Below are 15,526 nucleotides of genomic sequence, written 5' to 3'. Positions count from 1 at the left end.
GCAGTTTATAAATCCTGCTGCAGTCACTGTAGGATTCTTGAGGCTAACAGTTAGCAGTTCTATTTACAGGGCTTGACTGACTTTAAAAAAAGAAAAAGATATAAGAATTCTGTTAACATTTTGGCACTGCATGGACATGGCATACAGTGTTCTCACAACCAAAACTACCAAAACATTGAAGGCCATTGCATGATGTGTAGGTTAGGCTTCCACTGAAAAAAATAGCATTTCTTAAACGGAATGGAATGGGCATGAAGTTATAATTCACTGTTTGGTAATTTTTAGATTGAACATATGATCCATAGCAGGAATTTGAGTAACTAGTTGTTCTTGGCCCCTGAGCAGGATTTGAAGTGGAGATCCTTGGCATTAAAAATATACCTCTACCAGCTGAACATTTTGTCATAACCCAGCTAAATGGAAGTTGTAGTTAGTAGATGGATCATATATGGATCCACTACAGCAGGGGTGAGCAATTATTCTGGCTGGAGGGCCACTTAATGAATTTTGGTGAGCTGTTGAGGTCTGCAAGCATAGCCCTATACCTTGACAGATGCCCCATACCCTGGTTGACATATAGGGACTGGAAGTCCCACCCTCTAACTGCTGATCTTTGCCACCAGAAGTCCTTCCTCTTGCCCCCCAAAAGTACTCCTTGGGGGTGGGGGTGCTTGCCATCTTGGAACTGGAAAAAAAACACAAATCATATGTGTCCCGGGAGTCAAAATAATGAGCGGCACTTACCAGCAGCTCGGGACAGGATGCGTATGGGGCAGAAGGAGGAACCTGCGTGGCTCATTAGCTGCCCTTTTGTGCAATTATGGTCGGCTGGTGATGTCAGCATCAGACGCCAGCCGGCAGAAAAAAAAATGGTGGCCGCTGCTGCAGAGGGGGCGGTTAGCCAAGTAATGAAGCCGCGGCTGATGGTGGCAGCAGGAAGACCCCACTTGCTGGGCCTGGGAAACCTGGCAAGCAGGAGCAGATGCAGGCAGTGGAGGACAGAGTACCCCAATGAGAGCCCACGCAGGACAACAAGGGAGCGATAGGTTTGCCAGCCAGAGGCGTAGCTGAAGCAGCACCTGGAAGCAGAGCGGAACCCAGGTGGGAGTGCTGGGACAATGGGGTGTGGAGGAAGGCACGACAGGGGGCGAAGACCCCAGGAGAGCACTAAAGGGGTTTGTGGTTGGGGCGGGTATCGCCGCAGGGTTCCACCAGATTGAGGAACAGATGGGAGTAGATCTGGGAAGCAACGGGTCAAAAGGAAAACATCCTCTCCCTGTTAGGCTCCAGGGAAAAGGATAGAAAGGAGCAGGGAATAGCTTACTGGTTGGTTTTTGGTTAACACTTTTATTTTGTTACCCCGGGTGAAGGGGCATAGGAGATAGGGACAAGTGCCCAAGGGGTGGGGCTGTGGAGAAGCCCCGGTAGGGCTCCCCCCTCGTGGTTATATGTACCCTTGAAAGAAGGGATGGAGGTGTGAAGGGCTGTGGGGTAGGCCCACATGGGCAAGCGGGACCTTAAGCCACTGGCATCTAAACGCAACAGCTGAGAGGGTGACCCCGCGAGTAGAGGCCGTGGATAACGGCTGGGCGACACACCGAAGGAGGCGTGAGGCAGGGTGTAGGGGTAGTGGAACCCCATGAGTGACCACTGTGTGAACCCCGGGCCACCGAGTATCCTGTCAACTGACCCCACCTTCTGAGGAACAGCAAGTTATGGCAGGAAAGAATGGGGTTGGTGATGTGGGAAGAAGAGAACTACTCCGGCAACGCCATGAACCCGGGAGGTGCTTGACATCCACCAGTAGAACAAAGGCTGCTCAAGAGTGGTTATTCGAAGCACAGCAGTCACAATATGCTAAAAATCAAACATCTACTATAACATATTTTAATTGTATTTCAAAAAATACAATGTCTTGATTTACCTGTGTTTGCCTAGTGTATATAGTGGTGAAAAATAAGAGCTCAAAATAAAATGTTACTCTTGTATATTATGTGGGATGTGTGGGGGGGAGTGTGTGGGGTGTGGTTGGTAGGATGGGTATATGGTTTGTGGTGGGATGGGTGTATCAGTGTGGGGTTTTTGGAGGGGTGTGGCTGTATAAGGGGAGGGTGAAGGTATGTATGGGGGCATGGGGAGGGTGTCGTTTTGTGCGAGGTGAGGGAGGTGTGGGCTTGGGGGGATGTGGGCCCCCACACAAGCCCCTCCTATATTGCCTAGCCCCCACCAAAGGCGGCAGCAGCAGCAGCAGCAGGCAGTGGGCCCTGGGGTACTCATGGCCCACACAGGTGGAGCCCTCTGGCAGTTTACAGCTCCCTCCACTTATGTGAGCTACATGTGATGGCAAGGAGTGGGGTCAGGCCAACCCACCTTCATTGTGGTGGGCTTCCTGCAGCTCACATATATTTCCTGGGGCCCAGCTTGAGCTGAAGCCTGTAAGGGGAAGCTGCATGTATTGGAGCTGGCAGCCTGGTCCCACTCCCTGCCACCATGTGCAGCTCCTGGGACTCTACAGGGAAGCATGGAGCAGGGCTGAACCAGCCTGGCTTCATCATGTGGGGCTCCACACCACTTGCAGTGGTGTCCCAGGAGCTGCACGTGGTGACAGGAAGCAGTGAAGACTGCAGACTCCATCATGTGGGGCTTTCCCCAAGTGGCACATGAGTCCCAGGAGCTGTGTGGAGCCCTGTGTGATGGAACCAGGCTGACCCAGACTCCATACTCCTTCTGCCTCACTGGGTGTGGGCCTCAGGTTGCACATACCTACGCAGCTGCCACTTATCTCCACCTGCTTCCTGAAGCACTGCAGCAGGGACACAAGAAGGAGCCACTGGAGGCCAGGGGAGCTGAGCAATTCTCCCAGCAGCAGCAGTGGCCCTGCCCAGAAGTTTTGTGCTGGTTGGGGCCAGGGCTCTCCCCCACATGAGCGTGGGAGTGCAGTACACTGCCCCAGTAGGAGTTGGTGGGGCTCAGGCCCCATGCAGGCACAGCAAGGGAAGTCACAGGCCACATGGATGCAATGAATTGGTAGGCACCCCCATGCAGGCCAAGTGAAATTGCCTGGTAGGCCACACACAGCCCATGGGCTATATTTTGCCCACCCCTGCACTAGAGGGATACCAATGCACTTTCCTGTAAATTGCATTAGATTGGGTTGCTTTATTTTTACTAGGATGCTGCATAAGGAACCATCAGTTGCTACCTTTGCACTCAAGGAAAAGCTGTTAAGACTACCTTTCCTAAAGCTTCTGGAATTCTTATGACTGAATGGATACTGAGTGAAACCTTGTATAGAGGTCCAGTACAAGGTTTAAACCACTCTTAAGTCTCTTACTACAGACCATAGGCCTTGGGTTTGACCTTTCACACAGGAGTAAATTTAATCTTGTAGGGATCAGTTTAGAAAAACTAAGGTGGTAACTAAACTAAAATTAGCAATGGGAATCAAGGACAACAAGTAATACTTCTTTAGGAACATAGGGAACAGGAGGAAAAAGACTGGGAGTATGGGGGCATTGCTCAACAACTCAGGACAGCTAGTCACTGGCACTCAGGAGAAAACTGAACTTCTGAATGACTACTTTGCTTCAGTCTTCCACTGGGCCAAGGGTAAAAATCATACAAACTGGGATACAGAATAAGCAGGGTTCAAATGACTGCCTTCCTACTATTGCCTGGTAGAACTGGTGTGTGATCAATTAAAGAAATTGGAAATATATGTCAGCAGGACCGGATGAACTTCATCCAAGAGTGCTGAAGGAGCTGGCCAAAGTAATTGTGGAATCCTTGGCAAATCTCTTCCAAAAATCGTGGCACTCTGGGGAGGTCCCCAAAGACTGGAAGAGGGCCAGTGTTGTGCTCATCTTCAAGAAGGGGAGGAGGGAGGACCTGGGTAAAGAGAAATTACACTAACTTCTATCCCAGGGAAAATCCTGGAAAAATTCATTAAGGAGTCTATGTGCAATAGACTCACAGATGGCTTCATCGTGGACAGGTCTGGTCTTACCAACCTCATCTCCTTTTATGATCAGGTGACTCACCACTTGGATAAGAGAGAGGAGGTTGACATTATATACCTTGACTTCCAAAAAGCTTTTGATCTAGTATCCCACCATGTTCTTGTGAGAAAATTGGAAGACTGTGGTCTTAACTGCAAGACAGTCAGGTGGGTAGGAAGCTGGCTGCAGGGTAGGACCCAAAGAGTTCTAATGAATGAATCGGTGTTATCTTGGCAGGAAGTAGCCAGTGGTGTCCCACAGGGGTTGGTGCTCAGTCCAGTGCTATTCAACATCTTCATCAGTGATTTAGATAGGGATAAAGAGCTCACTGGCCAAGTTCACGGATGACACCAAGTTATGGGGAAGCATGGTCACACTTGAAGATAGACTGCAGATGTAGGCAGACCCAGACAGGCTTGCAAATTGGGTGGACTGGAACCAGATGATGTACCACATCAAGAAATGTAAAGTGCTGCATCTGGGGATGAACAATCCTCTAAGCACCTACAGGCTTGGCAATGCCAACCTAACCAGCGCTAGGAATGAAAGGCATCTGGGGGTAATAATAGACCACAGTATGAACATAAGCCGGCAGTGTGATGCTGTAGCCAGCAGGGCTAACAATACCCTGGCGTGCATCAATCAATGCATCTCCAGCAAAACCAAAGTAATGATTCCCTCACTCTACTCAGCATTGGTGAGACTTCAGCTGGAGTACTGCATCCAGTTCTGGGTGCTGCACTTTAACAAGGATGTGGTAAGCCTGGAGAAAGTTCAGAGAAAGGTCACCTGTATGATCAGAGACTTGTGCATCAAGCTATTCAAGGAAAGGCTGAGGGATCTGTAACTCCTCAGTCTGAAAAAGAGAAGGCTGAGAGGGGACTTGATAGCAGCTTACTGCTGCATCAGGTGTGCATCAAGGGCTCAGTGAACAACTGTTTACAAGGGCACCCTTGGGGAAGACTAGGAGTAATGGTCACAAACTCCTGGAAGACTGTTTCAGGCTCAATATTAGGAAAAAAATTCATAACGTGGGTGTCCAGATTGTGGAATAAATTCCCTCCAGAGTGGTACATTCACTTACCCTGGAAATCTTCAAGAGGAGACTGGACAGTCACCTTGCTGAGGTCACCTGTCCCCAGTTGTCTTTCCTGCTTGGTGCAGGGGGCTGGACCTGATGATCTTCCAAGGTCCCTTCCAGCCTCATAATCTATTAATCTAATGTTGCAGTGAACAGATTCCTCAGTAGCTTATGCTGACCAGGACCTGTTGCCTTTTTCAACCTTTCTATTGGACAAGAAGAGTTATGCCCTCAATATTGTGACCAGCAGTGTCAATGCTGGTTTCTCCTAGTCTTTGCATACTGTAAGCATATGGTATGTGTCACAGGTCAGCTGGGTACTGTGAGTATATCAATTTAGTTGCAGACTGACTGAGCACTGCAACTTTATTAGCCATTGGGCTTTTTTTGGTTTGGGATCGAGGAGGTGATGTTGGGAAGGAACACAATGACAAGTTTCATTTATAAAAGAGAATAAATTTTACTTATAGCAACAAAAGATATAGTTTGCACATGACTGTTAGTAAAAAGGTTAAACTAATAAACAGACAACATAACAATACAAATTAAAATTGACAGTGATAATAAAACAGACAAAAAAATTAACGAAGAGTTCCCACTTAGTTAGCAACTTATCAATAGTCTCTCAGTTAGAAGATCCATGTCAAGTTAATTCAGTGAAGTTGGGTGTCCCTGAGCTGCACTGTCATAGGGAAACTGGGGGGGAAAGTCCCTCAGTCGGGATCTGGCATTCATTCAGAGATCTGGGGAAATGGGACAGCAATGACCTTTCTGTTCCGTCCTTCCCCAAGGGTTATTTAACGTGCGTGTTCTTTTATATCTTGTTTATGCTAATTTTTTGGTTATATAGTTATTCATAGTGTTACTTTATAGCTGTTATCTTGTGGGGTTAAAAGGTGTTAGAAATCATTACAATAAATTACTGCCCAAGCTTGGGTTTACCCAATAAGCAAATGACACCACATCACTTTGGGGTCTGAGATTAACATGTCTCCACCTAAGTTCAACCCACTATGTTAATTATACCTTGTGATTATGTTTGTTAGTTTTTACTGACTGTAACGGGGGGGCGCTACTGGGGCCAATCTCTGTGTGGCCTGCCCACCTGTTTCTGGACCAACTGCCCACCTTGTTTCCTGCCACACCTTGATCTTAATTGATTAATTAGTTGATAATAAGTGGGATACTGCCCATTTTCTGCCCCGCTGCTAGGGGGCACTGTCTGCGGCTTCATTCCTCCCCTGCACGGCAGCCCAAGCCTTGCAGATGACCTCATAATGTTTTCATACATGCCAGTCCCACACAATGGGCCCCAGAATCCTGCTGTAGGACCCCACCTGGGTTCCTTCCTTCAGGCAGACTCTGCTGCCATAATACCAGGCCACATATCTCCCTTCCACCGGTTCCCCTTCAGGTGTGGTCCCCTCACTGGGAACTTTGGCTCACGCTAGCCCCAGCCCACCCCAGGCCAGTTGGGACCCCAGGCCCCTGGCTCTTGGGCATCCCTCTCAGTGCGCCTCCTTGCCCTTCTGCAGTTATATTTTCAGTTCTGCTTTTTAAAAGTAATGCTATATATAAATATTGCGGGTTGTACTCTAGGCAGTTCATAAGCTACTTCAGATACATTCAAAAAGCATATTTCTCTTTTATAAGTTGCTTGTTAACCCTTCTGGTTCTGGCCATCATAGGTATGTAGATTTGTATGCAGACCCTACCAAGAAGTACATGTGGAAAAGGCAACTTGTGTCTTCCCAGCATCAGGCAAATTTGGATGGAATTAAACCCAATCTAATCTTCTACCTCCCCTGGTGATATTTACAACCTTTTCAGCTTCCTTAGTATGTTTTCACTGGTGCAAAAGAAATCTCATAAATTTGGTTTACAAGCTACTACTGTTTTTAGTACAGTAGAACTACAGTGCAGTGCGGGCTGCGTTGTGAGAGAGAGATTTCAGGATCATATACAGATTATCTTATTCTAATATTATAAAAGCCTAAGTCTGTCTGTCTGTTCGTAATGTTTATTTGTGCTCGGATTGGTTGACAAACACCCAATCAGATGGCAAAGAAGTATTCTGACAAAAGGCAGCCTGCTATCCATGATGGTGTGGACACAGGATGGAGTTGCGGGGGGGGCAACCCAGCGCAGCTAGGCTGGCCCCCACTGCCCTGCTCCCTGAAAGTGGTGGCAACAATGCAGACAGAAGGAGGGGGCAAGGCCAGCAGAGCTGGCCTGGCCCCCGCTCCCACCTGCCCTGCTCTCTGCAGGTAACACGGAGGGGGAGTGGGCCCAACATGGGGGGAGGGGAGTTTTCAAACTAAGGCAGTGACTAAACTAAAATTAGCAAGGGGAATCAAGGACAACAGGAAGTCCTTCTTTAGGTACATAGGGAGCAGGAAGCAAAAAAAAAAAAAAGAATGGGAGTGTGGGATGGCTCTGTTGCTGCTGCCTCCAGGGAGCAGGGCAGGGGGTGAAGGAGATCAGTTTTCAAACAAAGTCTCTAAAAGAGTCAGTTATAATTAAGCAGTGTTATCCAATGGAGTGGTCATTCTCATGAGATAATTGATGGACTTTTTTCTACTTGTTCTCATTTTGAATTCATCTTTCTTGAATATATATGAAGAGAATGAACATAATCTTTCAGATGAGGCCTCATCTGTTCCTTTTATAGAATGACATTATAATCCTAAGGGAAAGTAGGAAAAAAACAGCAGAATAAGAATGCTGGACTTCAGAAAAGTAGACTTTAACAAACTTGGAGAACTAAGAGATGGGTTTCCATGGAAGGCAAATCTAAGGGGGAAAAGAGTGCAGCAAAACTGGTTGTTCCATGTATAGACTATATAAGGGACACATGAGCAAGCTATCCTGATGCAAAGCAAGTGTAAGAAGTATTGCAGGAAACCTGGAAGAGGCTTGAATAGCCATTGGCTGTTAATTTTGAGAACTCATGGTCAAGTGAGATCCCAGATGACTGGAAAAAGGCAAATATAGTACTTGCTTTTAAAAAAGAGAGAAAAACAGAGGATTCTGGGAATTATGGACCTGTCAATATAATTTCAATACCTAGAAAGATGGTGGAACGTATAATCAAACAATCAATATATAAGTACCTTGGGGATAAAAAGGTGATAATTACTCGTCACCATACATTTGTCAAGAATAAATCCTATCTAATCAATCAATTTTCTTTTATGACAAGATAATAGGTCTTGTGGGTAAGGAGTGGATGTGATATAATGACTTTAGTAAGGCTTTTCATTTTGTCTTCCACAACATTCTTATACATAAACTAAGGAAATACTATCAAATGAAACTATTTTAAAATGGGTGCATAACTAGAGGTCTTGCAGAAGGGGTTCTCAACCTTTTTTAAGAAGTGTCTTCTGCCTCAAAGTTTCAGGTCATGTACCTCTTTATATTTTTTCCTTGTTTTTAAGGGGTGGGGGACAGATTGAGGTCCCCCACAGAGAGGGAGGGAGTGGGGCTGGGCCTAGGGCAGGGGCAGGAACGGGGCAGGAGCAGGGGCAGGGGCAGGCACTGCACAGCCAAGGCAGAGGGTGGGATGAAGACATAAGAGCGGCTTGTCGGGGGGGGGCTCCTGCTCCTCCATGTACCCCGGCAGAGGCCCAGGGGGCATGTGCCCCTGTGACACTTGTGCCTCTTTAGGGCTGTCTACTAGTGATCCTGCAACACTGATTAAGGACCAACTGCCTGCCTTCTCACCTGCCACGCCTTGTTGTTATTTGCTTGATTGGAAAATTTTAATCAAGCAGAAGGCTGTCTATTTTCTGTCTTGGTGCCTGAGGCACTAGCTGCGGCTCCTTTCCTCCTCTTACATCTGCGAGGCTTGGGCTGTGGTGTATCTGACGTTGTTCAGGTCTGTTCTACTCTCCATGCCACGCAGATGTTCTCTGACTGATCCCTCAGCCTGCACCCTCGCTGGCACACTCTAGCTCATCTCACAGCTCACGTCCCTACCGGCGCCCTCTAGCTTATCCCGCACTACCCACTCTGGGGCTCCTCACTGCCCCCCTTGGCTCCGGGGCTCCTCACTGCCCCCCTTGGCTTCAGGGCTGGGGCCAGTGCACCCCAAAATGCTGCGCCCTCTCCAATGCTACTGTGGAGTCCCTGTGAGGCCTCCTCCAACCCCTAATAGCCTCACCTGGTCCTCCGGTCAAAACTATAAACACAAGAACACAAAGCCCCTGGGCTACAACATAAAAGCAAGACCATTTGGTCAAACAAGAATCAATCCCTACCAGACAGACAGCGCACCAACCCCAGCAGCAACCAGGGGATGTTCCCACCGTCAGAGTTCTCCCCTTCGTCTGCACTGGCCAAGTTCCTCCTCCCCTGGCCACCGGGGGAAACTGCTTTCCCGGCCTCCTGCCTGGGCTTAAGAAGGGCTAAGCCCTGCCCCTTACTGTCTCTAGGTTTCACTGATTGCCCTAGCAACTGGCACCTGCGCAGTCCTGGTGACTGGCAGCTAAGCCTCCCCCTTCTCGCCACTAGGGGTCTCTCCCAAGCCGTTTCTGCTCTCAGTCACATGGCACCTGAGTGCTGTGCGACAGCCCCCCAGATCTGTGCATGGGGCAGAGGCAGCTGCTGATGCAGGCTGGACTCTTCATCCCAAGAGCTGCACAACACCATGTGCCTGCTGTGTTTGGGTGGGTAGAGGGCAGACACGCATACATGCAGACAGAGACACAGACACACACACACCATCCCCCCAGCAGGTAAGTGTGTGTGGGGAAGGGGCATGATGGGGAAAGGAAAAGGACTGCGGGGACAGGAGGGAGTGGGGTACAGGCAGGGGTGAATGGAGCTTGGGCCAGGTCATGGGGTAATGAGAGCCTGGCAGCACATCAAGAGGCATGGGGGAGGGGAGGAAGGGGGCTCCCACCTCTGCATGTACCATGGTGAAGCAAAGAGGGGGCATGCGCCCCCCCAATCGGTGTGTGGGGCGAGGATGAGCTCGGCTCTGCTCTGCCTCTGCATCTTTCTGCCACTGCTTCAAGAGCGCCACAATGCCATGTGCGTCCTGCTGCTGGGCAGCTTGATGCCAGGCTGCTGCCTTCCCAGTGAGGGGATGCACATGGCCATTGTGCTGTGCTCAAATCAAGCATCAGCAGCAATGAACAGAGAGTGTGAATGGCGGGGTGGGGGAGTGTGTTTCTGTGCCTGCTTCCAGGAGGAGGGATGGGTGGGGGGGCAAGAGCAGTGGGTTGCACAGGTGCTGCCTGGCCAGCCAGACTTTGGTGGCGGGGTTCACACACCACCCGTGTTACCACCACCCTGTGCCAGTGCCAATGACACCCACTTCCCCATGCTGCCACCACCACCCACCACCCCATGTTGGCACTGTGCCCCACTTTCCCAAAGCTGGTCTCACGTGTGGCTCCCTGGTCTGCTGCCAGGCATCACACCTGGCCAATTGCACACCACCCATCAGCAGCTCACAGAGTTGCACGTGCAATCAGCCATGGGAAAGTGGTGCAGGACAGTGGTGGTGGTGGTGACAGCTGCCGCATGTGCCCCCTCCTCCCCCATCGGGCTGGGTGGTGCCTGTGCAGCCTCCAGAGGGGTGCTACTGCCCTTTCTGATCCCTGGCCCTGCTCCTGAGAGTAGGCACAGAAACACACTTATGCCCTGCCATTGAGACCCTCGCTGCTCTGCAGGAAGGGGGTGGCCACAGCACCTCCTCACTGTCAGCTATTGGCTGAAGGTGACGTGTTGTGGCCAATCAGGAAAGTGAATGGAGTTGGGGGGTTGGGAAGTGCTACGATGTGCTGTGTGGGGCCGGTGGCACCTGGCATACCCGTTCCCTGCATAAGAGGCAAAGCGTGGGAATGTGATGGAGGAGACTACTGCGGTGCCTCAGGGTGTGCTCCATACCCTATGACCTTACTAAGTACCCCTAGAGGTACACGTACCCCTAGTTGATAACCCTTGTCTGAGGCTATGTGTAAGCATTACATTTAAATTATCCTAACCCCCATTCCCCGATTTACTTACCTTTGGCTGTCTATACCTCCTCCTTACATGCTTACATGCACAGGTTCCCAACTCAGGTTTAGGCAGTTCAAACTAAGCTTCCTAAACCTAAGTCAGTTGCATGAATGCTTGTTTGCACCCTTAAAAAGTAGTCATCAATGTTTCAGTGTCAGATTAGAAAGAGATAACAAGTGGGGTTCCAGAGGCTTGGCTTAGGTCTGTTTAATATCTTTACGAATGTCTTGGATGTTAATATTGGATATGCATGTATGGAATTTGTGGATGACATCAAGCTGGATGGGGTTACAGATACCATAGAAGACAGGATTAGGATTCAAAATGACCATGATAAATTGGAAAAATGGTTTAAAATAGAGATGAAGTTCACTAAGTATAAACTGCAGAGTTCTGCCTTTAGGAAAGAATAATTACAGGCACAAATACAAAATCATGAATGACTGGCTAGGTTACATTACTACAGGGGAGGATCTAGGGCTATGCTGGACCACAAGCTGAATATGAGTAAAAGTGTAATATTTTTGCAAAAAATAGACACAAGTATTCTGGTTGTATTAACAGGATTGTCATATACAAGTCACAGAGAGTGAATTTTTTTCTCTCTATTCAGCATTGCTGAATATTGTGTTCATTTAAGGGAATGAACTTCATGAAAGATGTAGACAAATTAAAATTAATCAAAGGAAGGCAATAAAAACCATTAGGTGTATAGAAAACATGACATACAAGGAAATGGTACATTGGGATTATTTAGTAAAGAGAATAGAAGACTGAAAACAGATTTGATAACTCCTAAAATACAAAATAGGTATTACAAGGAAACAGCAATCAGTTGTTCTCTGTGACCACTGGGGAGAGGACAAGAGGTAATGGGCTAAAACTGCAACAACAGAAATTAAGGTTGGATAGTAGGAAGAAAGTGTTCACAGAACGGGAGATATGGCTCCAGACTCGGTTGCTCTTTTTTTTTCAGTTAGTCAAAGACAGACATATTCCACATTTAAATCCTTGTCTTTAAAATCCTTGTGAAATACATGTATGCTGGCATGATCAATGAAAAATAAATAATTATGTTCAAAGCACTAAAGGATCAAGAAAATGCCATTTGCTAAGGATGGTGACAGACTTCACTATATGGTTGTTGGTATCACCTTAAGTCTAGATCAGTTTACCCTCCTGTTCTCTCACTGGACTCTAGGGCTGTGTCCACACAGGTGTGGACATTTGGTTCCCTGGGGACAACTAGCAGCAGTGAACCTTATGCCACTGCTAGTTGTCCCCAGGGAATACATGTGCCATGTGCCCTCTGGAGCATGGAAGGTTACCCTGGGTAGGGTAGAGAAGGCTGGGATTAGGACTGGGCTGGCCCCAGTAGCCTTACCTAGGGTCCTAGGGACCCTTCCAGGTCTGCAACAGCAGTGATTCTGCCACTTGGAGCCTGGCTGGCAGCCAGAAGCATGGCTTTAGCCATCCCGGCTTCAGTTTTGAGCAACACATACGCCCTGGCATGTGCCACTTCACTTTTTTTTTTTTGACATGGGTTGTTTTGACGCCTGGATATCCAGGGGTCAACTCCCCACCACCTTGTGCTGCTTCCTTGAAGTGTGAGAACACCTGAATGTGGCATTGTAGACATGTCCGTGGCGCCACATACCGCACAACTGCGCTCATCTGGACAGAGTCTAGGGGTCAGAAACCAGCTGGTATTTGCTGCTGGTCTTGGATGTATGTACACGTGTTGGCATATTTATGTCAAAATTATATTTTGTGTTTCTTTTCAAACGATTTTGCACTCTACCCTCTACAAGTTGCTTGTTACTGGAGGAGCAGTTCCAGACATCTGCACTATTCTTGTTTGGTTTGATTTCAATGGTACTTTTGTTTGAAAAGGACTGTGTTGAAACTGAGATTTGGACATGACCCTGTTGTTTTAAAATTCAGGAACTGATGCAAAGTTCTCCTTCTTGTCAGCTAATATTTTTCGCTTAAGTTAGCTGGAGACAAGAACTGCTCATTGCCTTTCAGGATCTGTCCCACAATCCAAATGCCTTGACAGTTCCTTTTTCTTTCCAGTAATCTGAAATGGATTCAGACACATTTTATAGCAGTAGCTGTCAAATTTTAGGCAACTGTTATTGTTTACCAACCTAAGAGACAACTTCCTGCATCTATTTGTGTTAAAGGACTTATTCCTAATTTATTGCAGCATAATTTAAATAAGATTTTTAGCTGCACCATACAGATTCTGTCTGCAGTGTCACAGTGCCATAGTAATACGCTAATATCAGTCAGTGGAAGGGAGGAAGGGGGGAGCGATCAATGCAGTCTTTGAAAACCTTTGAGAATTCATCTGACAACATGCATGTCTGACAGCGAGCATAAAATGACAGTGAATCATATTTGAAAACAAGGCTCACTGTGTTTCATTATTATGCTGATGGCTTATTGGCCTTGGTTTAGTATATGGTATTTTTATTATTATTATTTTCACTCCTCTTCTCCATGACAGGGATTTGGGAAACAAGTGGATGTGTCATATATTGCCAAACATTACAACATGAGCAAAAGCAAAGTTGACAACCAGTTCTACAGCGTGGAAGTAGGTGACTCGACCTTCACAGTTCTCAAACGCTACCAGAACTTAAAACCTATTGGCTCTGGGGCTCAGGGAATAGTTTGGTAAGTTTCAGCAGTTTCTTTTTCTTATTCTTTTAAATGGGATATGCCTTCTGCATTTGTTCAGTTTGCTAGCAACAAGAGTCTAAATAGGAAAAATAAGAGTTAAGCAACCTGCATCCTGAATCAAAAACAGGTTAGTACCTCCTCCAACAAAATTCTCCCACTGTTGTGAATGTAATCATTAGGTTGGTTTCTCCACATAGCAAGTAGTAAGTACTGAGAAAGTAGGAAACTAATCTTATAGCAATTGACAACTAAAGCCTTATTTCCAATAGCAATGCAAATTATATCTCAAGTAGACCCTGTAATTTCCACTCTTGGTGCTGCAAAAGTCACAGAGACCTGTTTAGAAACAAGTCACATCCCATAGCAACTTGCAGCTTTCAGAAAAGGAAGGCTTTCTTTTGATTTTGATCTACATGAGTGATGATGTTTCCTTTATTTTTAAGTGACATTTCAGAGCAGTATATGAAATGTAGATGAACGACACAAAGTAGTTGAGTTTATGTGAAGCTAATAGGATTCACTAAGCAAAAATAATGATTGCATTCAAAGACTGTGAGCTTTAGGAATGGTCCTTTTACTTTCACTGACTTATGGCTTATATTTTGAATCCCAGTGTTTCTCGGGACATTGTTGTATGCAGTAAATAATTCTTCCCCTTCCCACAATACTTTATCATAACTACCCTTTTCTATCAGTCTTCTCTTTCACTTCACTGTTGTGAATTCAATCTAATACTACCTCACTATGTGATGGAATGGCATAGGAATTAGCTTCTTGTGACAGAAAGGCAAGTTCTGTTTCAAAGGTCAGTCAGAACAGATACAAGAAATTGGAAGTGCAATAATATGGTCTGTACCTTGCACCCTATATCAAAGTCTAAGTTATTTCTAGGATCTATTTCACCATCAGTGGCCAAGCCATGAAAATTCTGCTTCAAGACATCAAATCAACCATTTCCTTAACGTGTTACAAATTCAAGTTTTACAATTTTGTTTAAAATCAAGTTGTGGAGAGATATTTACTTTGTAGATTAGGCACTTGTGTTGGTTTTCAAGATGTGTCTACTTCTTATTTGGTACCATCTGTTGCTCTGAGACCTCTTCCTAACCTCATATCAAATTTTCTTACGGCTACCCATAACTAAATTGCTGTAAAGTTCAATTATAAACAACAGAAAACAGATAAAGCTAAAGGCATCTAAATAAAATAAGTAACATCCTATGATATTTGTCTTCCATACTGAGATTTGAGAAGCAAAAATTATGAATGCATCAAGCCAAAAAAAAAAAAGAAAAGAAAAGAAAAGAAAAAGGTAAGCATGCAAAATAACACTCAATTTAAAGTAGAAAGTTAACACAAATGTCTGAGAAGAAATTAATGATTTGATAAGACTGTAAATGGACTGATGGAGTTTTGGGCCACAGATGTAAGGGCATCACATGATGGATTATGAAAATAATTGTCCATTTCCAAGCAGAATCTTGAATGTTATGATCTGTTCATTCATGTCCTAGTTTATTAGATACATACTAAGAACCTGTTAGGAAGACAACAAGAGGAAGTAGTGTGTAAGGAATGGAGGATGAAGAGATTATGATGAAAATTTGCAAGGAAAAGTCTAAATTATGTAACTTAAATAAAAGAAAACAAATGAGAGATAACTATTACTATTACCAAACCCAGAAATTATTTATTTTTTGTGATCTGCCAGGTCATAGCTAAAGGCATTTATATAGTATTAAGAAAA

General features: G+C 46.1%; 1 protein-coding gene across 4 annotated transcripts in view; it reads left to right on the top strand.

Annotated features, from left to right (window-relative positions):
• The window catches only part of MAPK10 (mitogen-activated protein kinase 10), a 425,444-nt gene that overhangs the window by 263,004 nt on the left and 146,914 nt on the right, over window positions 1-15,526 (top strand). For 3 of the 4 annotated variants that reach the window (XM_090037016.1, XM_090037015.1, XM_090037018.1), the window contains exon 4: window positions 13,604-13,773. In XM_090037016.1, coding sequence (XP_089893142.1) covers window positions 13,652-13,773 — 122 coding nt within the window. In that variant the 5' untranslated portion in view covers window positions 13,604-13,651. Of the gene's footprint in view, window positions 1-13,291; window positions 13,774-15,526 lie in introns of those variants that run through there. The other variant, XM_090037017.1, reaches the window with a different exon arrangement.

Source organism: Crocodylus siamensis, chromosome 2 (assembly GCF_052110815.1).
Source record: "Crocodylus siamensis isolate JL-2025a chromosome 2, ASM5211081v1, whole genome shotgun sequence".
In the NCBI taxonomy this organism is placed as follows: domain Eukaryota; kingdom Metazoa; phylum Chordata; order Crocodylia; family Crocodylidae; genus Crocodylus; species Crocodylus siamensis.
The sequence above is the reverse complement of the archived record's forward strand: the minus strand, read 5'-3'. Positions and strand labels throughout refer to the sequence as shown.